The 25,382-nt window shown below is 45.4% G+C and overlaps 1 protein-coding gene across 2 annotated transcripts in view; it reads right to left on the bottom strand.

Annotated features, from left to right (window-relative positions):
• Positions 1 to 25,382, bottom strand: part of GLI3 (GLI family zinc finger 3) — a 283,642-nt gene that overhangs the window by 34,017 nt on the left and 224,243 nt on the right. For both annotated transcript variants that reach the window (XM_020964429.2, XM_020964430.2), the window contains 3 exons: positions 19,792 to 20,008; positions 18,670 to 18,786; positions 16,643 to 16,783 (listed from right to left, as the gene is read on the bottom strand). In XM_020964429.2, coding sequence (XP_020820088.1) covers positions 16,643 to 16,783; positions 18,670 to 18,786; positions 19,792 to 20,008 — 475 coding nt within the window. The remainder of the gene's footprint in view (positions 1 to 16,642; positions 16,784 to 18,669; positions 18,787 to 19,791; positions 20,009 to 25,382) is intronic.

Genomic DNA, 25,382 nt, shown 5'->3' with positions numbered 1-25,382 from the left:
TAGGAACCAGCTCCTTGGTGCTAGCTTGGAGGGGCAACATCCCTCTTTTTTCTTTTTCCCTTTTCTTCCAAGTACATGGGATTTTTTATACTTTACACATGAAGTTTATTGGAGTTACCAGGGGCCTGATTGCCATAAAAAGGTAATTCATAGGAAGCAATTTCACAAATCAGTAGGACTGGGCCTCGACCACTGCTCAGTGTTAGCCTTTCCAAGCTCATAAATCATACCTTCTCTTTGAGATGTCAATCGCCAAGGAGCTTTGTAAAAAAAAAAAATGTTGCCATCTGTAATTCAGAAAAGCCTTTTCATCTTGAAATAAGATGCTCTAGACTGATAACAAGAATAATCCTCTCTTGATCAAAAAAAAAATCTGCATTTTCCCAATTAAAGTGGCTGCCAGGAGCCAAAGGGAGTAGTGGTGGAGAGTCGACTGAAGTTTATCTCAGCAGAACACAAGGAGGAGCGTGAGTGCCTTGTTTCATTTCCTGCCTCCCTCCCTTATCTTGCTGCAAGAACTCAGCCCAGGGAGCCAGGAAAACACAGCAGGAGAGCTCCCTCACACCTACCTGCAGGAAATCCCCAGGAGCTATCCCCTCTGACCCAAGGCCCACCCAGCTGCTCTGCAGCTTGGGCATAGGGCACCCTGGAAAAGTGCCAATGCCCTTGCAAATACATTTCCAAATGAGAACATCAGGTGTGTTTCATGGTGGGGAAGGGAACAGATGTCCTCATTCCCACTGTGTTAGGAATTTATAAAGAGGTCACAAAAGCAGAGAAACAGGGCTGAGTCGATGGAAAACACATCTGGTTCAACTTGGTCTTCCCCATTAGGGAGAAGCATTCAAGGCTTGTTTGCTAAATTATGATGGCAAAGGCCTCCATTACCCTACAACTCTGCCTGAGGTCAGCTCTTAACACTTGTAGAATCTCTACTGCTTTGCTGTTGTCCCTTTCAAAGGATGTCAGAGGCCAAAGAACTGGTACCCCGAGTTGGATTCTGCTCTTGGTGATCCAGTCACCAGATCCGTGCTGGTATAGATGATCTGCCCAACAGTTGTATCCATGCTTAGAAATGTCCTAAATGCTATGGAGCATGCCCCAACATTGCCTTTACCCCAGACCATCATGGAGGTGGCATGGGGAAGAGACCAATGCTTGTCAGTTCTTCCGTCCTAGGCCAAGCAAATTCTCTCACCCTGTTCTCGGGGTCCCTGTGATGCAGTTGCATGCTCCTTTTTCCTGTTATGACTCCTCATGCTTTCATCGTCACCAGCTATGCTGTGTTCCTTCTTAATTCTTGTCATGCCTTGGCCTTCCACTCCTCTGAGCCCTCCGGAATCCCTGCTTTATCATTAGTAGACATGACTTCATCCTAGCTCTCTTCTTTTTGCACTCTTTCCATCTTCTTTGCTCCCATTTTAGAGCTGGGTAAAGTTTCCATCATCACCCCAAACTCTTCCCAGATATTTCAAAGACCCTGATTTGTCCAGGTTATTGGCATTAAACTCTCCTCGGTGTCTGTGCCCTCCATATTGACTGCACCTCAGCCATCCACTGAACTCATGATTTTTCATCCTAAACCTTCCCTCCTCCAGCTAGGACAGCCCCATCCTCCCAGGCCCTCGGGCTCACCAGCTAGGAGTCATTCTGGACTCCTCATCATATCTCACCCTTCCCCATATCCAATCTGTTGCCAAGATCAGCTGATTTCCCCCCTGCAGCAGCTCTCACGTATGCTCCCTTCTCTCTTCTGTCACTGCCACCACCCTGGTGTGGGCAGTCAGCCCCTCTTGCTTGGACGACTGCAACAGCCACCGGGAGAGGTATCTCTCTGCCTTCAGGACTTTCCCTGCTCCAGCCCATCCTCCATTCAGTCACCTTCCTAAAGCTCAGGTCCAACTATGTCTCACCCAGCCCCCTCCTCCTCACTTCAAACTCCAGTGCTCCCTATCATCTCCAGGATCAAATATAAAATCTTCTCTTTGCTGTGCAAAGCCCTTCAAAACCTGCCTGCTCCCCCCACACACACACACTCACACATACTCACACACATACACACACTCACACACACAAATATACACACACATACACACACATATATACTCACACACTCACACAGAAATATACACACACATACACACACACACACACACACACACACGCACTTCTGGTCTTTGCACACCTTACACCCTCCCTCAAGTACTCTGGGACCCTGTGACATTGATCGACGGTTCTGCTCTTCTTCAAACCAGCTTCTCCATCTCGCACCTCCAGGAATTTTCAGGACTCTCTCCTGTGCCTGGAAGGTTCTCCCTCCTCATCTCCTCATCCTGACTCTCTACAAGTCCCAGCTAAAATCCTGTCTGCTACTAGAAGTGCCGTCCCTCTGCTGAGTATTCAAATTTATTCCGTACGTGGTGTGATTGTACATAATTGTCTGCATGTTGTCTCTTCTAAATCAAATAAGATAATGTTTGTGAAGCATTTAGCACAATGTGGCACATAGCAGGCGCTTGGCAAATGCTCATTCTTCCTCTTTTTCCATTATCGTGAGGTCCTAAAGTCTTCTGCCTTTCTTTGTGACCCCAGAAATAAGCACAGAGCAGGCACTTCATAAATCTTTAGTGACTGACTGATTGACCTGCTGCCACTCCCAAGTTCTAGGTTTTTGAATTCTGGGGGTTGGGAGGAAGCCATAACACTCTTATTAAGTAAATCAGAAAAACCCTGAATTTCCATATGTCCTTCTACCTGGCCCTGCTGTTTACTCAAACTGTCATCTTCCACCTCTATTCCCTTTCCCAGTAGTCTGTGCTCTGCCATCTCCACTTCCTTCCCACCCCTACAGCCTGGCTTCTAACTCCACTATCCCTACCTGAAACTGTTACCTCCAACGTCATCTCCTAAACGTCAAATGTAACGTGCCTTTTCCCCTTCGTTGACACACTCCCTGAGTTTTCTATAACATTTGCCAACTCCTCCATCTCCTGGGCCCTCCTTCCTAGGGTCACACAACAAGCAAATACTGTCAGTGGTATTTGAACTCAGGTCTCTGCTGACTCCATCCCCAGCATCTTTTCCTTCAGAGTCCTTTACAGCATTGTGTGCTAGCTAATGCCTTAAGGAGTTGAAAAGATGAGACAGCCTCAATCCCAGCACACTTGCATGCATTTTTTTTGGTTTGTTTTTTCCCCCAAATCAGTGAGTCTCAGAATGGATGCCTGACCAATAAAATTCATATGCTTCTCATTCCAATTTTCTACCTCCATCAGGAAGTATTCCTAAGACACGCCAGCCCTTATTGTTTCCTACCTCAACTAGACTCCTAAAACATTTATTGCCTGGGCCACATAATTTAACCTTCAATTACATTCTGTCTTATCTTTAGCTAAAGTTTTTCATGTGTCAGCTTGTCTTTTCACTAGAAGATAAGCTCACTTATTCAGGGTGGGAGGAGGGTCCCATAATTCTTTTTTTGTCCTCAAGTGTGTTTGACTCTAAGACCTGATCAACAAATACTCCATTAATTTGCTCACATCCTCCCCTCCTCCTTGAAATCAAGGTTAGAGCCAACTTCCTCCCAGCAAGGGATGGCCTCTGCAATGCCCACATGAGCCCCACACTTCTAAAGTCTCCATTCTGCAGTGACGTGGGCTTCAAAATTAGCTGCCCTCCACTTCCATGAAGCCATATTGAACTGGCAAGGATTGTCACAGGTTGGCAGAATGGGAATCTGATCAGGAGTGCCTCATTGCAATCCAGAAGAAATGGGTAGGAAAACTGAGTATGGCAGAAAGTCCCCTCATAGTATTTTGAGGCCATGTCTGGGTAAAACTTCTCATAAAGACCCAGCTGGTTTCTGCTTCAAGACATGAACCCACATGATACATCGCACAAGAAGATTTGTAGGTGAGACTTTGCTCTCTTTTTTCAGACACAAACATTCAGGCCAAAAGGACATCAGTAAGCAAAGGGGAGGTTTAGGAAGTTCTCTAGAAAAGTTTGGTCTCAATCAAAATAAAAGATAAATCTCTATAGCTATAGAAAGATAACCATGGATATATAGATCAGCAAACATAAACTATATAATATGTTACAAATGACACATAACATGAACTATGTCATATTACATTACAGGTATAGGTATTACTATAGTTATAATTATCTATGATTGTCCAAATAGGGTGTAGGGCATAATGGAAAGCCTGCTGTATTTGGAGACAGAATCCTAGGGCTGCCACTTCTGACCTGTCTAACCTTGAGGAAGACACTTATTATCTGTGGGGCTCATTTTTTTTTCATCTGTAAAATAAGGGCTCTGAATTAAATGATGTCTGGGTCCCTTTCTGATCTGAAATGCTTAACCTGAGCCTTCGGTTTGGAGAGAGTTTTAGAAATAGTCCACTCAGAGCTGATTCTTCTGTAGAAGGGGACGCGGAAGCATAGACTGGAGGAAGGACTTCTCCATGACCGCATTGACAATCCCCACACCTCCCATGGCTCCCAGCACAGGGTTCTGCCTAGGTTGGACCTGTTGCCAGTGCTAATCTGGCTTTCCAGGAGACTCATTCCCACAGATCTGCCTGGGAGTCAGAAGCACTGGCCTGGGAGAAGAGAGAGAAAATGCACATCTCTCCCTCCCTGCTTTGCCAAAGGGGAGGCTTATGGATGTGACACACTACATAGACTTCCAGGAACATGATGTGTTAACTGGTTCTCTTGGACTGCTTTTCTCTCTTAAAAAAAAAAATCTCTGTTACAAGGGATTGCTCGTTGGGTAGGAGAAGGAGAAAAAGAAGAGGCTTGAAATGAAAGTGATATAAAAATATCAATAATATATTATTTTGTTAAGTTCAGACAAAAAATATTGTGCCTTAAAAAAAGGTAGAATTCAATAAACTTCTTTTAGAACATTAGGCCCATGTGGTCCTGTTCTGGCTCTAGGCAGACTGGATAAAGTACCTTTCCAAGATAGTGGAAGGGAGCACTGGACCACATGCCAAGACAAAGTCTCTCCAAAATGTGACTGAGGATAAGCCTCCCTGGACTAGACCAAGGTCCTCATCTAGACAACTGGGACACCAGCCTTGGCGTTGCCTCTCCTTGCTGGTGAGGGCTGGGGTTGGGTGGTGAAGAAAACACTTTAAATGGCCCAGCCTGCTATGCAACAGTGACCCAAAGCCAAGACAGCCTCACAGAGATGGCAGCAGCTGAGGCATCAACACGGTGGTTGAGGAGGAAGAAGCAGAGAAATTCTAGAAAACCCAGACAAGTCTCTCCCAAAGAAGCTAACATATATATCTCAATCCTCAGGGACTTGAAGGAGAAAGTTAGCACATGAAAAAGGCAATGCATAATATCTTTGAAAATATAATTCAGGATTTACAGATGAAAAGGTCAAGAGTTGGAGATCCTGAGAAAGCTGCTCCATAGGTCATAACTATTTGTCATCAATAAGAAAATAGGAAGGTATTGGACAGGAGATCATAGAACATCACAAAACGTAAGTGTCTAGAAATCAATGAAGAGGAAAATGCTCGTTAGGAGAGCAATGGCTGAATTGGCTGGCCATGTCCAGGCAGGTCCCTGATTAGGTAGAATAATGTTTAAAACCAAGGCCAAATCAGAAGAAAGGCTAAAGACAAGACACTGGGTGTCACGATGGCAGATCCACCTTAACTGAAGAAAATAATGCTCTCTGCACAATTGGAAAATGGACAAAGGTAAATAAATTCCCTTTATTGCTGCTTCTTTAAAAAAATGTTCCTGATTAAGGAAAAAAAAGAACTACTACAATGAGGAAGCCACAAGAGATAAGAAACCATCTCAGCTAATTCCATTTCCTTCCTAAGGTCAACTCTCTATGGCAGTACAAGTTAATTGGTTTTTAAAAAAAAAACACATATGCAGATTGAGTATTTTCAGCAAATGATCAACATGAAGTATAAAAAATACTGGGGGAGAGAGCAATGATCCTCCAGAAAATTTGCCACAAGGTCCAGATAAATCTGATCATCCTGAGAGCTCTTAGAATGGAATCATGTCACTAAATAGGCTTGAAATGAAATCGACCTGCTACAGAGGTTTGACTTGGAACAATGGAAGTGGCATTAATGGATTCCTCATGACCCTGAAGCACTTGTCTATAGTTTATGGCAGGGGTGGGAAGCCTGCAGCCTCCAGGCCACATGTGGCCTTCTAGGACCTTGGGTGCAGCCTTTAGACTGAGTCCAAGGTTTACAGAACAAATCCCTCTATTAAGGAGTTTAGTTCTATGAAGTTTAGATTTGGTCAAAGGGCCACCCTGGAGGACCTAGAGGGCCACACGTGGCCTCGAAGCCACAGGTTCCCCACCCCTGGTCCATGGGAATATGGAAATGGCAAGTAAGTAAATTAAGTAAGGAAAGGGGGGTTGGGCCCGGTCAAATAGACAGAAAAGTCGGTACTGAAGAGGACAAATTTGTCAAGGCAGTCATGCACCCATTACAAAGAAATCTCAAAAAGGGGGCAATCCTAAAAGAATGGCCAACATCAGGGAGGGTGCTGTGAGTTTTTAAAAATTCCAGCAGAAGACATAAGCAGTTAGTCAACCACACTCCTGCTTTTTAATCTCCATAAAATGCTCATGAGAATGATCCATACATTCATTGAGGATCACCTGGAGGAAAGAAAGAATAGGAGGGGAGAAGAATGCTTTCACAGATGGGGCTCTACAACAAAACAGGTTTCACAATCATGGGATTCCTTGGGAGTAGTGGAGAATACAAGATCTTGCTGTCCTTTGTGTTTGCTGAGCACTTAAAAAAATAACCTGAGGGCAAAGCCCAGCCTCAGTGGCTCAGCTCTGATAAAGTATGAGCCCCAATTATGAGAAGTTCAGACAAGGTTCAATGATAGATGTATGTATAGAGGTAATATTCTTTGGACATCCATTAAGTATAAGCATCAAAGAAGGAAGGAAGAAAATACAGTCTGTGTGTTCACCCAACACACTTGGAAATGCCATGGACTGTGTCCTATAGAGTCCAAAGGACAGAGGATTCCCTTTGTGGAGGGTACTAGCCTGGCTGGTTCCAGGGTCCCTCAATGACCCTGACCTGGCAGCTCAAGTGGATGAAGTCTGCTTATTAGCTGGACAATGTCAGGAAGCTGAATGTAAGAGACTGAACACTCACTCAACTGAGCTGAGGGTAATTCCTGCCCACTGAGTTACAGGGCATATAGGTACTTGATACAGGTACTCTAAACAGACAGTGATTTGGATCAGAACAGAACATGTGAAAAAGAATGAGGCAAGAACCATATTTGAGGAGGTGACAAGAAGAGGCATGTGGAGAATGCTGGATCTCGCATCAGACCACCTGAGTTCCACCATCGCAAATATCATCTCATTGCATCTCCACAACAACCCTGGGAATCAGGTGCTGTGATTGTCTCCACACTATAGTTGAAGAAGCTGAGGCAAACAGAGGTGTGTGGCTTGCCCAAGGTCACACAGCTAGTAAGTGTACAAGACTAAACTGGAACTCTAGCCTTCCCACCTCCAGGTCCGGCGCTGTATTCACGGTATGCCCCCCAGCACCCTGTGTATCATCAGGCTCAGAATTACTTGGTTCTATTTAGTCAAATGAAGAGTTAGGTGTACAGACAGAGCTGTATCACATGAACTGTGAGCCTCCCAGTCCCTATCTGCCCATATCACGCACTCTCGCTTCTGAGCATCCACAGCTTTCTCCAAGGCTCGGACCCGGGTCACCTTGTGATCTCAGTCTTTTCTGACAGCTCCCAGTGATGTCTCCCCCACACACCTCTCCCCACTACCTGGAATCTGGCACATAGCTAGCTCTATATATACCTGTTGTGTCCCCTCACCAGACTGCAAGTTCCTTGAGGGCAGGAAGTATTTCACTTTTGTTTCTGGATGTCACAACTTAGCACATAGTAGGTGCTTAATAAACGCTTGACAAAGGACTGATCAATCTTGAATCTTTGTTCACAGGAACAATTTTTACAGGCATAGCTGAAGCACCAACTTTATTTTTTTAATAGCCCCCAAAGTACAATTTGCAGTGTGGTTTTTAGATGCATTAGATACACTCTGCATTCTCTCTGCGGCTTTCCTAAGTATATGGTATGTCTGAATGAACTAAAAAGCCCTTGTGGGAAAAACGTAATCTGACCCTCCTTCACTCCTCCAGTTTGGGGCTCCCCCCACTTGATCTCTGTCACACTGGTTATGCAAGCAGCCATGCCACTGTCACAGTGTATGCTTAGCTTGCTCTTCGTTGAAACTGACCGAATAGGACTTTCATAAATCAGATAAAGATTTATGGGAGGTGTGTGAAAGTAACCCTACTCTTCTTCAGTCACCTCCTTGGCTTCTGATGCACCATCTGGCCCAGTGGAAGAGGAAGTCCTTTAGATGATCTACCTCTCAGTCATTACCAAGTAGAGCATCCATTTCTCGGCTGCCAGGGTACAAGAAGGTTGCGCTCCCTCTGACGCAAAGTGTCCAGAAACGTGCATGTCTGAAGATGGAGGATGGCACGGTCTTTCAATGTTGAGATCACGCTGCCTGTGGGCAGGGGCAGATGGTGAGGGTGGGCCAGGGGGAAAGGGCGTGTGACCCATTCACTGGACTTGATGCCCCAAGGCTCAGTTGTGAAGGCAGGATCAAGTAGTTGCTAGTAGACTGATCGTCAGCCATCTCTCCCCAGCAACCTTTGCTGATCCCTAGAGAGGTCAGGGTTTGTCCCCCCCTCTCTTTCTCAAATTAAGCAGCATGGCTAAGGAACAGAAGAGGCAGCTTCAAACACAGGAAGAACTGGGTCCAAGATCTGCCTCCAACATACTGGCCATGGTACCATGCTAAGCACTTTAAACAAGTATTGTTCATGTTGTTGTTGTTGTTATTCTCATTATAATTATGATAATCTCACGTTTGTCCTGCTGCACCATGTGGCAGGAGGCCTTGTGCATACCCTAACAGATTTTTTGAAAAAACAGTATTTTGTGTCGTATTTTAAGTTTAAAATTGGAAAGAAAATAGTTACGGTTAAGCTACCTCAGTATGGTGAATAAAAACAAAATCCTTTAGAAAAATTCTGTTGCTGCATACTTTAATGAAATGGCCTTCATGTGTTCAAGAAATGTTTCTGCTTAGTAGAGTGTAAGCCTCTTGAGGACAGGGACTGTCCAACTGGGAGGCTTGTAGCTCTACAACCTCTCTCACACAGCACATGTTAAATGTTTATTTGAATCGCTAGGGGAAGGATACCCTTCCCTCCCTCCCAACACACAAGAATATAAGCTCCGTGAGGGCGGGCCTTCCTTATATTCTATTGCATGTCCTCGGTCCTAACACAGCACCTTACAGTGCTCAACAGTTACTTGTTGGGTGAAATGGAATTGTACCCCACCCCAGTAGAATGTAAGCTCCCTGCAGTTTGGTATTCCTCTTTAGCCTTTTTCTTTTTTTTTTTTTTTTAGGCAATTGGTGTTAAGTGACTTGTCCAGGGTCACAGCTAGTAAGTGTCAAGTGTCTGGTCTGAGGTAGGATTTGAACTCAGGTCCTCTTGACTTCAGAGCTAGTGCTCTATCCACTGCACCACCCAGATGCCCCACCTCTTTAACTTTTTTTTTTTTAATCTCTGGCACCTAGCAGGATGTCTTGCCCATAATAAACACTTAATAAATATTTGCTACATTGGATATAGGCAACTTGCAAATTCTCAGAGACTCAATTTCTTCACCTCTAAAATGGGGATGGGGGATGATAATGCATATGTCTCCTAACATGGTGCAGTAGAAAGAGGGCTGGATTGAGCGTCAGAGGATCTGGGTTTGAATCACAGCTCTACCACTTACTATCTGTGTGACTTTGGGTGAATGATTTCACCTGTCTGAGCTTCAGGGCCACATCCGTCAAATTAGGAGGTTGGTTTAGAAGGCTCAAATCTATGGTCCTGGAATTATGATCTCACAGAGCTGCCAAGTAAAGTGCCCTGGAAACCTTAAATTTTGCTAGAGCTAGCAGTCACTATTATCACATGAAACTTGGCTACTAGTAGCCCTCATGTAGATCTACAGCCATGCCCTTAAGTAGTCAGGAAAGGCAGCTCCTTTCCTTTAAATGCTCCCATGGGCTATTACCGAGCAACAGGCATTCTCTCCTTCAGCATCACACGGGAAAAAGAGCACCTAAAGGACTTTCCCTCTCCCGGCATCCCCAGATACCAATTCTCCTCTGCTATAGCTGTCCCCTCTGGGGAGAAAATCCTTACCCGTTTTAGGAAAATGACTCTTTTTGAAATCCTCTGGAAGGAGGGCCGGCAACCACCAGAATGGTCCATGGGCATCTTCTTAAGGACGCTTCCTTAGAACGTGTTAATGTGGTTCGTTTTGGCATCATGATACAGAGGGATGGTAAGGAAGGCAGAGGGGAAGGACGCTGGCTGGAGATGGGCATTCTCTGTGCCCGCTGCTGCCACCGATGGATTCAGTCCTTTCCCCACCTTTCTACAGTACAAGCTGCACAGAGAAGCATCTGCTTGACGATGAAGACACCCACTCCATATGGGCAATCACAGTTGTCCCTCTTTAAAGTCCATGAGGACATCTGCTACGCACCACATCAATTTCAACTGATATACACAAATTTCAACAATGAGTGACTAACTATTGTAGACACCTGTGCATATTTCAAATGTGTCCAATGGAAAATAAACAACAGCTGTCATTTACCTCTAGCACAGTATAAATACAGAAGAGGGAAACAGATGTGGGAAGTCCTGGAAAATCCCTCCAACCTGGCAGACAAGAGAGAAGATGCCATTTACTGGATTATGAGCTGCCTTTCAAAAAGTCAGGATGTTTTTAGAAAACCACTCAGAGAAAAAAAAAGGCTCCAAATTAATTACTCTTGCACTGGGATGACATACCTCACAGAAAGTAATAACAAGGTATTGTTGTAAAATGGAAAAAAAAATAATGCAAACTGAATCACTGTCTACTGGCTCTCACACTGACTGCCTGGTGAGGAGACAGGCCTCCAAGGCTGTTAAGCCTCGGGGAAGGTGACCTTGAGCAAGTCACTGAATTTTCCTGAACCTCTGTCTTGTTATGTATAAAATGAGTGGGTTGGGTGAAGATGGCCTTTGAGGTCCCTCTGCCTCTTTGTCTTAGTACTTCGATTTTTTAAAATACTGTTTGTCAATAAAACAATAAATCACAAACATTTATACGGTGCTTAAAACTTTGCGAAGTGCTGTCCAGCCATTGCAGCTACACTGGCCTCCTTCCTCGCTCCTGCCTCGTGGAATCCCTTATCTCCTTGTAAACCACGTGGTGTAGGTATCACCACCTCTCTCATTTTTGAAATTACTTTGGGCTCTTTCAGACGGGGCTACAAACAAGGCCTGGCCTTCAGCTCTCCTTGGTAGGGGGACCTCTAGGGAGAGGGGCACCTTCCTCATACCAATGGAGGCCAGCACCTCCTCAGCAATCCCTAAGTCCACTGAGAGGTTAAGGGAATTGCTGGAGTCCAAAAGCCAGGATGGAATAGATGAAGCCAGGTTTTCCCAGCTTCTAGGCTGACTCTCTATCTATTACACTGCGATGCTTGTGACTTTGGAAAGCCTTTGATTTACTTGTGAATACGTTGCATCTCCAGGTTCTCCAGGGCAGGGGCTATTTTATTCCGGTGTTTTGCAATTGAGCAATTAAAAGTGTTAAGTAATTAAGAGCTTAACAAATGCCCCATTTAGCACCAGCTGCACTACTTTTGGACTTCTTAGGATATCTCCATCCTGCCCTTTACTGGGTAGCTTCATTCTTTAGCCGTCCTTTCTTCCCACACCTTTTTTAAATATCCTTCTAAATGCTGTCTTTCCCCAAAAGACTATAAGCTCCTTGAGGGCAGGGACTGACTTAGTATTTGTATTTGCATCCCCAGAGGTCAGCCCTGTGCCCAGCACACAGTGGATGAGTGTTTATTAACTGACTAATTGAGCCTCACAACTCTGTGAGGTAGATAGCATAAGCATGCTGTCTCCGTTTTGCAGAAGAGGCAAGTGAGGTTCAGAGAAGAATGAATCAGAACTGAAGAGTCTAAAAGGAGCACCGAGGCAATGCAGTCCAAGCTATGCCAAAGGAAACGCATGCTCCCACATCCTTGAGTGGTCACCCAGCCTTTGCTTGTGGAGGAAGTGCATTCGAGGTTCAGACAGTGCTCATCGCCAGGTACTTGTTCACGACTTCGACCACTGCTGAAATTCATCTTCCTGTCTTCTGCGGCCAGACAGAATCAGGGTACTTCGTCTGTCTTTTCAACCAGCCACACATCCTATACCTTCTCATGGGCTAGGGGGCAAGCAAATGCCTTAGAGCTCGGCCGTCATTGTCAGGATAAGGAAACGAGCCCAGACCAATGTCACGCTTCCACAGGAGTAGAATCAGGACAGATAAACAATGAGAGCCTGGTGCTGAGTCCAGATTTGGGGCCCTTCCCACTGAGCCCTACTCCTGGACAGTAGCTCCCATCAGCGCTGATCTTCTCATCTTACCCCTTCATTATCTGCTATGTTCTCTTCCAGCTTAACTGATCATCAGAAAGATGCCTGCTGCCCCAAAATGCTGATTAAAGAAAACAGACTCATCTCCTAGCTCCTGGGCATGGAAGTGAATTTGTGACGCTGCATTTAATAGAAGCTCAAATTCAGCTAAGCCCAATTATAATATCTTGCTATGATGAGAAATTAATTAAACATCTCCATGATAAAGACCCCAGGAGCAACGAGAGATTCTCTAGTAAACACACAGCCAGGGAGGGACAGAGAAGCATGAGACAAAACGAGGAGGAAGAAAAAAAAAAAACACACTTAGCCCATCTGTTCTGACAGTAATGGGCCCTGGTAATCTTTTCAAGAGTACATTCAGTGCATTGTACTGGAAATGCAACTACCTGGCAGGCAAATTCATCCCGTTTCCTAATTCTGCTCTTCCACTTGGTGACTTGCTAATGTGAAACACATGTCTCCCTCCTGCACCCAGTTCCAACTGCCCTGGAATTCAGTGGCTGAGCCAGAATCAGGGGAGAACATGTCACCATTTAGAGCTTTCAGCAAAGCCCTTCAGTCGCAGCCAGCACCCTATTCCAGGGAAGGATATCAATTATAGATAGTGACTTGCTTTAGCAGCCCGGTCGGGACTGTCAGGCACTAGATAGACAGCCATGGAGACTCATGAATCTTTCTATTAACTGTAAGAGATGGGGGAAGAGCACAGGTCGGGCTATAAATAAGGCCGACTGGTATCAGAATGCTTTAACACCTCGACTCTTGGCTGTCTGTGTTGGGAAAATTCACCGAATACAAGAAAACTCCTTCCTTTGGAGAAAGTTACAACAATCAAAGTTGTTTCTGGCTTCCCTGAATCCCACTTTAAAAAGAGTCCCTTCTATACTTTATTTTTTCTAGGTGGATTAAGTGAATTCACATAAGTTATGTGCCACTTCTGTAGGAAATGCCCCGGGGGACAGAAAATTGACCCACAGTGACCCCACATATCAGGCCTTCCAAATCTGCTTTACTACAATGTGAAGAAAACATCTCATAAATGAGAATGGGAGTTGAGACGCTGGTAAGTTTCAGAAATTGCACCTCATTGAGGAAATTCAATTCCAGTAGAATTTCAGCTCTTTGGAGGAAAGGGCCATATGACTTCAGTCCTTGTATCCTGACACTGACAGACAGTATTTCAGAGTGGACAGAGAGTAGAAGTTGGAGTGATGAAGACCTGGCTTCAAGATTTTCTTCTGACATACCCTGGCTATGTGACCCTGGACAGGCTTCACGTCATAGTGCTCTAAGCAATTCTTTAAAATCACAAGGTGCTAAGAAATTGACCAGCAGCTTTGGCGGAGAGAGCTTCCATACCAGGAATGTCCCATGCCAGTGAAATCATAGATTGGGAAGATCTCAAATGTCAATCCATGGGGCATTATAGTAGGCACTTAATAAACTGTTGCTGAATTGAATTGGGAGGAACTGATACCTGTCTGGAGCTAGAATGGACTACAAAGGCCCCACTTTTATTTTTTTTACAATTATAGGAAATTGGGCTCCAGGTAATATCAAGGATTTGTTCAAGGTCACAACTGTCATATAATCCAACCTTGTAGAGATAAGAAACTAGTCAGATTTGGGGCCATAACTTTTTCAAGGTCACAGACACAGAGGAGCAGAGCTCAGGACTTGTAGGCTCAGACCCAGAGCTCACTGCAGTGTAGAGAAAGCCCTGGTTTTTCAGTCCTGGAACCTGGGTCTAGTTGCTGCCTCCAGTGGTTAACAAAGTTTGGTCCTCTTGGATGAAAGCAAACACAAAACATTTTCTTTAGTGGAAACATGATTCGCACAGTGGGAATTTTCATGATTTGACTCAGAGGCCATCAGATGATAGGTAGGACATCTTCCTTCTCTGCTCATTTTCACTGCTCAGTTTTGAAGGGCCTTTGCAAAACCGGCATGAATTCACAGAAATTGCCTCTCCTGGCCTGCCTGCACATTCCTCCCTCCGCTGCCTCAGCCTATTTTAAAAAGCAGAGGCATCTTAAGAAAGGGCAGTGGACTTGGCATCAGAAGAAGGGTTTGAGATCTGGCCTCGTCAGCCTCCGGTTCTGCAGGTGTCAGGCCTTCTCCACAAAAGCTGACGTTTGGCCTAGATCCCTGTGCTCGAGTAGTGGAGGCCCATGATTCTAAGCCCGGCGATGCTTTCTCTTCTGGGGTCCATGGCTGTATCTGCATGCTCATTGTGAACCAGGATGGCGACGGACAAGATAGGCACAGTCAGAGAATCCTAACTGAAGGATCCAAGGGTCCACCTCCAGGGACGCCTGCTCCCTTGGAGGAGACGTCTTTCATGAGCCGCTAGGGTTGACATGTATCCCCACCTGGCAGTTGGCAGCCCTCTCTCCACCCCTTGGATCCATGGTTACAGGAAACACTCATGATCTCTGGCTATGCGACAGTTTTTTGACCTTGGATTTAACTCAACTGGACATGCATGCATTAAACACCTACTATGAGCTGGCGCTGTGCTAGACATAAAAGACAAAAATGAAAATCTCCCCTGCTGTCAAAGGAAGAGAGATAATCCTAGCCCTCACTTCACCAGCCCTTTAAGTAGGTTGGCCAAGGGCTTGAATTGACTTTCTCCTTCTGGACCATGCCTAGCAGTCTACCACAAATTCTGCAACTTCATTTCCCAGCTGAGGAGGTGAATAGAGAAGATGACAGGCCCTGATTTTAAAAAATCAAAAGCCCCTGCCTATGGGATGCACGGGCTGTCCCAGATGGTGGATGTTGGCCCAGAACACACAGTAGGGGCCTAGATCGTACTCAAGATTCTGTGCATACTACACTAATGTTAGAAATGCATGGGATTTTCATTATTTAATAATTCTCCAAACATCTATATTGGCTAAGAATGAAAACCAAAGGGCATGTGTGTGGCCACTCACGTGCATTCCTGAGCCCGTGAGGATGGAGGCAGGGATGGTCACACTCAGGCCGAGCTTACAAAAATCGCCTCATGTCAAGAGCGTCTTAGAGCCGAGGCACTTGGACACTGGACTTCACACCAATCCCCGGCCCGGGCCACCTGCTGAGCTGCAAGAGCCTTTTATGCCTGATTACCCCAATTGACAGGGAGCTCAATGGCACCAGTAGCATTTCTGCTCTGCCCCGCCCCTGCTCTCCACTCTCCCCGAGGAGCAAAAAGCCAGATGTGGGAAAAAAATATGAAAAACCCTGTGATGCCCACTCCAAGAAAATCTCTGTGCTACCTTTCTCAGAGAGCGGAATGGCAAATTAACCTGGCGGGGAGAATGTGGAGCTGTGGGAAACAGGTGAGTTTTGGAGCATAAATCCCTGGGTTCAAACTCTGACTCTGTCATTAATTGCCCATGTGACCACAGCTTCCTCATCTATAAAACGAGGGGTTTGGACTCATCGGCTTCAAAGGTCCTTTCCATCTCGATACCTAGGACTCTGGAACCATGGCATGAAATATCACCAAACGCATCATAACCAACGTCTACCGCAAAATCCCTCTGAGTGCGTGCAGAACAGGAAATCTACAATTCACTACAAAGGAGCCTCTGGGTGTTGTTCCTGCACACTGAGGGACTCCAAGGGTCCCTGGGGAGGCAGGCGGGGGTGGAGGTGGAGGCGGAGAAGAGAATGGCCAGAGACCCCCTCTCCCCTCCTGTATTGTGAGGGGCCTGGGGAAGGGGGCGGAAACGCCGCTTGATTCAAAGGTTAATCATAATTCATGTCCAGCTTACTATCACTCAATAACCATCAAAGTCTGAAACTCCAAATAGTGTTGTCGGCCTTCCAGGATCAGAGCCATTACACTCTCTGCAGAAGGCTTTATTGAATTTCCCAGTCAGCTTTAGTTGACTGAACAGGTCAAGAACTGTGGCTCAGAGTTTTCTTTCTTCTTAGAAACTCATAAAGCCCTCTCCGCCTTGCGACGCTGCTGCCTCAGAGACTTGACTCAGCCCGGGGTCAGTGCCGCTGACCTCCCGGGAAGAGGCCACGCCGTTGGGAAGCCCCACTCCGGAACACCATTAACTTACGTGCACGAGCTGCTCCTGGGTGTCAAACTCCCGCGTGCAGCCCTCCCAGTGACAATTTGTCTCGTAGACCACTTCAGGCTCTTGCTTGTTCTCATCCTTGTCCCCTTCCTCCTTGACGAGGGTCATTCCTTCAGGCTGTTCCTGAAAGGCAGAGGGTGTCGGGGAGGGAGAAGAAAGGAGGAGACTGGGTTAGATGAAGAAGAAAGTAGAAGAAGGGCTTCGGGGGCAGAGGCTAAGTGTGGGACAAGAAAAGCCAGACCAAAGATGCAGCCCATTAGCTAGTGAAAGAGAAGGCCTAGGGCACCCCAAACCAAGGCGCCTGCAAGCCCTATTTCCTTGAGTCTTGGATATGCTTTGATATCCTGTGTGACCCTGGCCAACTACCTTACCCTCTCTGAGCCTCAGATTTCTCATCTGCAAATGTTCTGTGAGGGCAGGGACTGTTTCTTGTCTTTATGTCTTTCAAAGATTGTTTTTGTTTCATAGATTATCAAGCTACAAAGGACATCAGAAATCACCTAGTTCAATGTCTTCATGTTACTGAGGAAGAAACTGAGGCACAGAGAAGGATAGAAGCTTGCTTTTCAATTCAGGATCTGAACTTTTGGACCCCATTTGCAGTAGCTTTTCCCATATGTCCTCCTGACTGCCTTATATACCAAAGGTACTTAATACTTGCAGAATTCCTGAATTCAACAATTTACTGACTTGTCATCAATGGGTTGATATCTGGCAGCTTTTCTACCTTAGCTGATGGCCTTGAGACCCTTGGAAATCTTCCTCTGGTTTTCTCATACTTTTTAATAAAGGATCTGATTTCAAATCCTGCCTCAGACATTTACCAGTGGTGTCACCTCGGGCAAGTCATCAGCCTCTCTCAGGGGTCAGTTTCCTCATGTAAAATGAGGGCTTTGGACTCCAAGGTCCTCTTGAATTCTCATTGTGTTCTCCTTATATACTATTTAATAGATTTGTAGCTATTCCAAGAGGTTTTCCACTTGGTGACAGGGAAGCCACCAGGCCCTTTAAACACATGGTTCACATTAATACTGCCCTCCCTGGTGGAATTTCAGAGCCCCATGTTCATACTGTCAAAGGTCGAGCAGTTGAACATGTTTGGGGGGTTGCTAGCATCCCTCATCAGCCTTCCCCCACCATTCCCAGTCACAACCATCTTCATGGAAATGGAGCAAGCTCTACATTTTGGGATGGGCTGGGTCCTTCCTCAGGGAGCCACAGAGGCCACTCTGTCCTTGCTGCCACTCTGAAAATAGATTCAAAACCTTTCCCTCAAGTCCAAACCAAAAATTTATGAAGGTTCGCTAGAAAGCTGAGTCCAAGTCCAAAAGCCAAGTCTAGGCTGTAAAGGGGCCTGGATCACACTTCTGGGGCTGCTTCCACATTGGAATTCTAAGTAAGCAAGCCCAGAGCGAAGCCCAACCTAAAATGCTGGCTGTGTCTTGGCCATTTCCCTTTTGCTGGGCCATCCTGTTCAGTTGGGTCTAGGGCTAGCATGGGCTGTCTGGACAGTGGCAGCAACCATGTCCCGTTATGGCTAAGGTCAGATCTGGCTTTCCCTATGACTCAGTGGTTTAGGCTGAGGTCAGGAAAAGAGATGAATGCTAAACCACTGCCTTGGTGCAGGTGAGCATGGATGAGGAAGATCGTAGCACACTCATCCACATCGAGTGGGTTCTATTCATTCGTTCAGTAGATTACAGATAAGCAAGCCCTATCTCCTCTCCACCTGGTGATCGCTGGTACCTCACTCCATTACCTAGAACTATCTCTTGTTTTTCTTGTTAGTGTCAGGGTTCTGTTCTCAGGATACAAAGAAACAGGAATCCAGTGAATCCGGGTTGCTATTTGGCTCTGGGCAACAAGAGGAGAGATGCCAGTTTCTGCATGTGTTCCTGAATATCTGAGTTGGGTGAAAGGAATGCCTGAAATGAGCTCCAGAGGCTACTCAGCCGGCTCTCTGGGGAGGAAGGGAAAGGCCACGCTGAGAGGAGCTCCGGGTGCTGTACCTGCAGACTTGCTGCCCCCGGGCTGGGCAGGTCTTCATCAGCTTTGATCTTGGAGCGCTTGCTGTGCATGGGATCCCCCGTGCTGCTCACTGCAGACTCACTGGTCGGTTTGTTTTGCTGCTCAGGTTTCCAGTCCAAAAACAAAAATAAAGCCCTGGTCAGTATCCAATCCCGTAACCAGACCCAGAAATCTCTATGAGTGGCTTTGCTCAGTTTGGAGGACAAACTGAACTGGAGGAGAGCTCGGGGACCTGGCTTAGCAGCCTGAGTGAAGCATTCTTTCATTTGGATCAGAGTAAAGGGGAAAAGGGATGTTCGATCTTTTCATTCATAGGTATAAATAAGCCTCAGTCAATGAGTGGAAATGGCGTTTGGACTCCAAGGCTTAACAGCTCTCACAAAGAACAAGCCCAAATGGGGAAAACACAACATTATGAAGAAAACACCCTAACCAGAACAGATGGGTGAGTTCTTTTCCTTGAGATGCTGCAGTCTTCTTTGCTGGATTAATGGGGCTTTAATGCTTGCATAACACATTACAGATATTATATCATCAGATCTTCACACCAACCCGGAAAGGTAGGCGCTATTATCATCCTTGTTTTACAGATGCAGAAACTGAGGCAGCCAGACATTAAGTGACTAGTCCAGGGTCGCACAGCTAGTGAGTGTCTGAGGCAGCATTTGAACTCCAAGTATAGTGCTCTCTGTGCTGTGGTGCCACCTAGCTGCCATGTCCAAGATAGCATCCTGCACCTGACAAGGAGCCAACGCCTGCCTCTAAGAGGCTGTTCTATTATTTACTCTTGTGACTATGTGATTCTCTTCAAAGGTTCTCAAGAGACAACAGTGGGTTTTGTTCTCTCTCTCTCTCTTCTCTCTTCTCTCTCTGTCTCTCTCCTCTGTCTCTCTGTCGCTGACTCTCTCTGTCTCTGCCTCTCTCTGTCTCTCTTCTCTCTCTGTCTCTCTCCTCTGTCTCTTTGTCTCTCTCAGTCTGTCTCTGTCTCTGTCTGTCTCTCTGTCTCTGTCTGTCTCTCTGTCTCTCTGTCTCTCTGTCTCTCTCTCTCTCTCTCTCTCTCTCTCTCTCTCTCTCTCTCTCTTCTCTCTTTTTCTTGTTCTCACCTGTGTGGCCTCCGACAGACCAGAGCTCACTTGAACAGGGTTCAGGACACTAGGAATGCCAGGAATGGGTCTCTGAGTAGGAAAGGTCGGGGCCGGGTGGATGAGTGGAGGACTGTGTCCAAAAGCAGATCCTAAACTTTGTTGCCGACTTAAAATCTGTTGATGCATATGCTGGAAAGAGACTGGGGTGGGAGGGTACGTGAAACTCAGAGCAGGACTGCAGCAGGAGAAAGGAAACAGACAACAAAGACAACACACCGTTACTTGGGTTGAATCCACAAGGATGTTGTCCATGTGTAGTGGCTTCTTCCCCTTCCTTCCCCTGTACCAGAAGTCAATGGCATCAGTGGGTCCAAGCTGGCAGTGCCTCTATTAGCAATCTGCTCCAAATGACAACCCCCATACTTCCTAACATCTCCCAACAGCAAGACCGCTGCCTACCAAGACACGCACACACACACACACACACACACACACAAGAGCACGTGTGCACTAGCCTAAAGAAGGCTCTGCAAAACAAAAATAAAAGGCAAGGAGTTCAATAACAGCTATTTATTGCAATAACAAACTTTATATAAAAAGGGGCCAGGTGACGACATGCTTTATAGGAAGTGCTTTTCCCGGGGTACGGAGCTCTACAGACTCTCATGGATGAAGCAATTCCTTTCATCACGGCTCAGGCTACACTCTTTCATACGTCTCTAGATCTTATTACAAGAGGAGAGAAAATCAATTGGCTGAATGTGTTTTGAACACCAAGCTTGTCATATCACTCATTTGTTTGTTAAGACGGAAGGCTCAGTTCATCCAGAATGTCACCTCTAGAATTTCCATCAGGGCCGTCTGCTCCTGAAAGCTGATGGATTGACCTCTCCCCTTGGAAATTGGTGATCAATGGGCTTCAATGCAGAAACATCCCGATGGGAAAGTGCATCTCCTTGTGGTTAAACAGCATTAAGTGTCTATTAACGCCCATTATGCATGCTAATACCTGTCACCACTTCATTACGCCCTCCTCCCTGCCAGGCTTCCCCAGACTAGGGCTGAGTATTGGCAAAATTGCCCTACAGTTTGTTCTAGGTATGGAATGCCAAACTGCTCTTTGTGCTGGACTTCAAAAATGAATTGTTCCGGGTGAAATCCTCTTAGAAAACTATGAAATGCTCACACAGCTTTTTGCCAATGGCTTAAAATTGCATGAAAAAACTACATAATTGCATTCGTGGGTCTCTCTTTCTCATAATCAGTTAAAATAGCCTTGCAAATTAAAAATTTTTTTTTTGTAACCGAAATGTAATACCTAGCAAGAATCAAGGTTTCTTGTAATGTCAAAGGTAGATTTCATGCAAATTTCAAGTCTGGGACGTTAATTACTATTGCTGTTAAGCACATTAACCGATAATATTACAATTTTTAAAAATCCAACCATTTCAACCATTTTTAGTAACCATTCAAAAGACATTCTTGGCACATTAATGTGACTGCAAATTCTGCCCACTGGACCACAATCCCTAGAAAGACGGCTCCAACGTGATTATATTACTATTATTCAGTGAGAGAGCCCAGCATTACAAAAGGCTACCAATTTAGGCCTGAATATCATTAAGAATACCCTCAGAGAATTTTACTAGTCTTTGAGGATCTCTTTTCATTTTGTATTGTATTTCTTTAATAAAGGGAGGCAGAAATGTGGTGAAAACAGTCCTTGTTCCCAGTAAGAGTTAGGGGGAAATCAGTAATAATATTCCGTTATTGTCGGGCCAGCGCTACTGCCAGTGTTTCTGTAAGCAACCATGAATGATTACCGTGAGACTCAGCGAAGGGAGCCACTATGGATGATTGATAGGACATTAATCAAAAGATGCATATCAGCCTCCGAATTTGTTCCCCAGCTTTCCCCTAATAGCTGATTTCATGTTCACTGAGCACTGTGCCAGTTTGTCCAATTTATTCTTCAGTGTACGAGCCATTCATCAAAGAACACAATGATTTAACACCCCCTGTCCTTTCAGTGAGTGAGCATTACTAAGTGTAACTACCTTATTCTGTTCATTAAAAAACAAACAAACAAAAAAGTAAACACCAGGCTGGCACCCTCCCACCCCCACCCCAAGCAATTACAATGTCACCCGTGTGAACGAACAGGGATAGAACAGGGCCAGATGGGCCTCCATGCCTTCAGTAAGGAAAGGGACATTGAGAATGGGGATGCTTCTCATTTGGGGAGGTAGAATGAACCGAGCAGCAATTTGGGGGCCAAATTTCAGTGCCCAGTAAAATGGGATTGAGGCGTAGTATGTATGTGGAGAAAATGTGCTGTTACGTTCAACTGTAAAATAAAGTATCATTACAGACTGCATAGAGATGCCCAAGGAGGTGACCAGGAGGTTAGGGAGATAAGGAGGGAAGGAGGAAGAAAGAGAGAGAGGAGGTAAAGGGAGGGGAAGGGAGGGAAAAGGAATTAAGAGAAGTTATTTTCTGTTATATCATAAATGTTCCTCTCAGCATTTTTTTTTCAAACTAGTGGTCCTCCCTGCCCTTCAAGGCTACATTTCCAGTGTAAGAATGGTAAGAAATTTTGGATTTAAAAAATCGAGAATTTTAAAATTTTGAATCTTTTTGTCACGATGAGTATTTGGATCTCGGTGGGAGCAGGAAGTGAGAGTTTCATAGTATGCTAGTTCCCTTATCCGTCGCACTTGGAAAGCTTACTCATAAAGGAAGACATGTGTGCAAGGAGCAAAAGTACCATTAACTCCCATTGTACTAGGAGTCAAGAGGTCTGCGTTTCAGTCCCAGCTCAGCAAAACATTGGATTCAAATGTTCATCTCTTTTCCTCCAGGCTATTGTAAGAGCCTGCTGATAGGTCCCCCTGCCCCTCCTCTATCCCTGATTAAGTCCATCCTCTAGTAGCCTGCCTAAGATATCTTCCCAATGCACTGTTTTAATCACACCTGGCTTTACTCAAAAACCTTGAGTGGCTCCTGATTGCTTAAGGAATAAAATATAAACTGCAAATCCTGGCATTCAGGGCCTTTACTTTATTGTGTTTTGCAGATATTATTTTTTTTTACAAATTCAAAATTTAAACCTAATTTAATTTTTCTTTTACAAATTGTGGCTACCCTATGTTAAGCAATTATCTGTCAGTGCCATTTTTCCAACAGCATGCACTCACCTCATGATCTGTGTCACATTTTGGTAACTCTTGCACTATTTTAAACTTTCTCATTATCATTATGTAAGTTATGATGATCTGTGATCAGTGATCTTGGATGTTAATCTCATAATTGTTTTGGGGAGCCACAAGCTACACACATATAAGATGATAAGCTTAATCCATTTAATGCTCTGTGTGTGTTTTCTGACTGCTCCACTGGCCAGCCCATTCTTTCCCTCTCTTCAGACCTTCTTATTCCCTGACACATGACAATATTGAAATCATGCCAATTAATAACCCTACAATGGCCTCTACGTGCTCAAGTGAAAGGCAGAGTCAATCCATGCTGCAAACTTCACTGTTGTCTTATTTTAAGAAATTGCCACAGCCACCCCAGCCTTCAGCAGTCACCCCCAATCAGTCAGCAGCCATCAACAAATCCAGCAAAAAAGATCATGACTCACTGAAGGCTCAGAAGATGGTTAGCATTTTTTTTTTAGCAATAAGGCATTTTTTTAAATTACAGTATGTACATTGTTTTTTTAGACATAATGCTACTGTGTACTTAATAGACTACAGTAGAGCATAAACATAACTTTTATATGCACTGGGAAACAAAAAAAAAATCCATGTGACTTGCTTTATGGTCTGGAAGCAAACCTACAATATCTCCAAAGTGCGCTGGTGGTCCCCTCCAAGTAGCTCAGTCGGCCTCCAGCCTCTCCCTTCTGTAATGGAACTTGTTGTTACGTAATATTGAAGGCAGGGAAGTTGATCCAGAGGAAGTGGGAGGGCAGCAGGTGCTGCTGAGTGCTCTGAGGGGTGTACCACCCTCACCAATGGTGCTCCAGAGCCAGGGCTTCCCTGCTGCCTTCTCCACCACTGCCAATCACCCTGCCATGGCAGAACAGTGTGAGCCTGGTGGGAACTGACCACAGAGAATCAGGTTCTCTCACTGGAGTCCAGTGTTCCTGGGGGCCTCTCCTGGTGCCTAGGTTGGTGTGCTTTTGTGTTCCAGGGCTCACAGCTGAGTTTGCCCAATGGCTTAAGTACAGGGAAAAGCTAAGCAATGTGGTGGTGGTGATGAGTCAGTCAATAAACATTAAGTTCCTACTAAGTGTTGGGGACATAAATACCAGTTAGAAAAAAAAAATGCTTGTCCTCAAGGCTACGGTCTACAGTGCATCCTTTGGTAGCATATATTGGGAGGCATTTGGGGGGCTCCCACAGATGGATTAGTGGAACCCAGGCACCTACACAGCCCTACTTTGATAAGGTTACTCTCTTGTCCCAAACCCTTCACTGGCTCCCCATTGCCTTCCCAATCAAATACAAGTTGTTGAAATGGATTTTCTGTGTTCTCCACCATTGGCCTGGCTCCCACTTTTCTAACCTCATTTCTCAGAGATGCCTCAGCCCATCTAAATTGGATTACACCCATTTTCCAGCCAGACCCTGCCCTCTTCTACATCCACAAATCTGCCTACACTGGTTCACACGAACTCCCGCCACTCCTGCCCCTGGCTCAGTCTGATCAAATGGGCCTTTTTTTCTTTTCTTTTCTTTTTTTTTTTTCAAATTCCAGGTCAGGGTCACTTCCTTCTTTGAAGCCTCTCCTGACTCCCCCAACCAGACGCAATTAGTCCCTGTTCCTGGAAGCCCCAGCTACCTTTGTTTGCACGTTTGGATGCCCACCCGCCCACCCCACCATCATTTTCAATGGTCCCAAGTACCAGACTACATCCTTCTTGTGGCCAAGAAATGTGTCCTTTGGTCTTTATCTTTCCCAGAGTCATTTTATGCACGTGCATCAAATAAATGTCTGTTCAGTTGAAATTGTGGCTGTCATAGTCACTTGCCTCTGATAGAATGCAAGCTACCTGAAGGGCCTGGTTCATTCTGGACTCTGCATCCCCAGCCCCTAGAAAACTGCCTGGCCCATAGTAGGTGCTTCATGAATAAATACTTGATGCTTAATTGATCCAACCAACATTTACTGAGTTTGGGTCCAAAGGGAGAGATCCCAAGAGGGAAGTAAGGGTGGGAATGGGGAGAATCAAGGAAACCCTAAGGAAGTCTTGGCCCCGGGTGGGGAACGTGCAGCCTCGAGGCCACATGTGGCCTTCTTGGTCCCCAGGTGTGGCCCTTTGACTGAGTCCAAGTGTGACAGAACAAATCCTTTTATCCAAGGGATTTGTTCTGTGATCATAGTTTAGATTCCATCAAAGGGCCACCCTTGAGGACCTAGAGGTCCATCCCTAGGTCAGACCAAACCAAACACTGATCGACACTTACTTTCTTTGTTCCCATCTGCTCAAGGTGTCTCAGTCCTGCTGAAAGATCTGACAACCAGGCACAATCATGCCCCAAAGAAAAAGGGTTTTCTCACAAAGCAGAGTTTCATGGTTCACCTCTTGGTTCAATGGTGTC

Source organism: Phascolarctos cinereus, unplaced genomic scaffold, assembly GCF_003287225.1.
Source record: "Phascolarctos cinereus isolate Bilbo 61053 unplaced genomic scaffold, phaCin_HiC Scaffold_4;HRSCAF=312, whole genome shotgun sequence".
Taxonomy (NCBI): Eukaryota; Metazoa; Chordata; class Mammalia; order Diprotodontia; family Phascolarctidae; genus Phascolarctos; species Phascolarctos cinereus.
The sequence above is the reverse complement of the archived record's forward strand: the minus strand, read 5'-3'. Positions and strand labels throughout refer to the sequence as shown.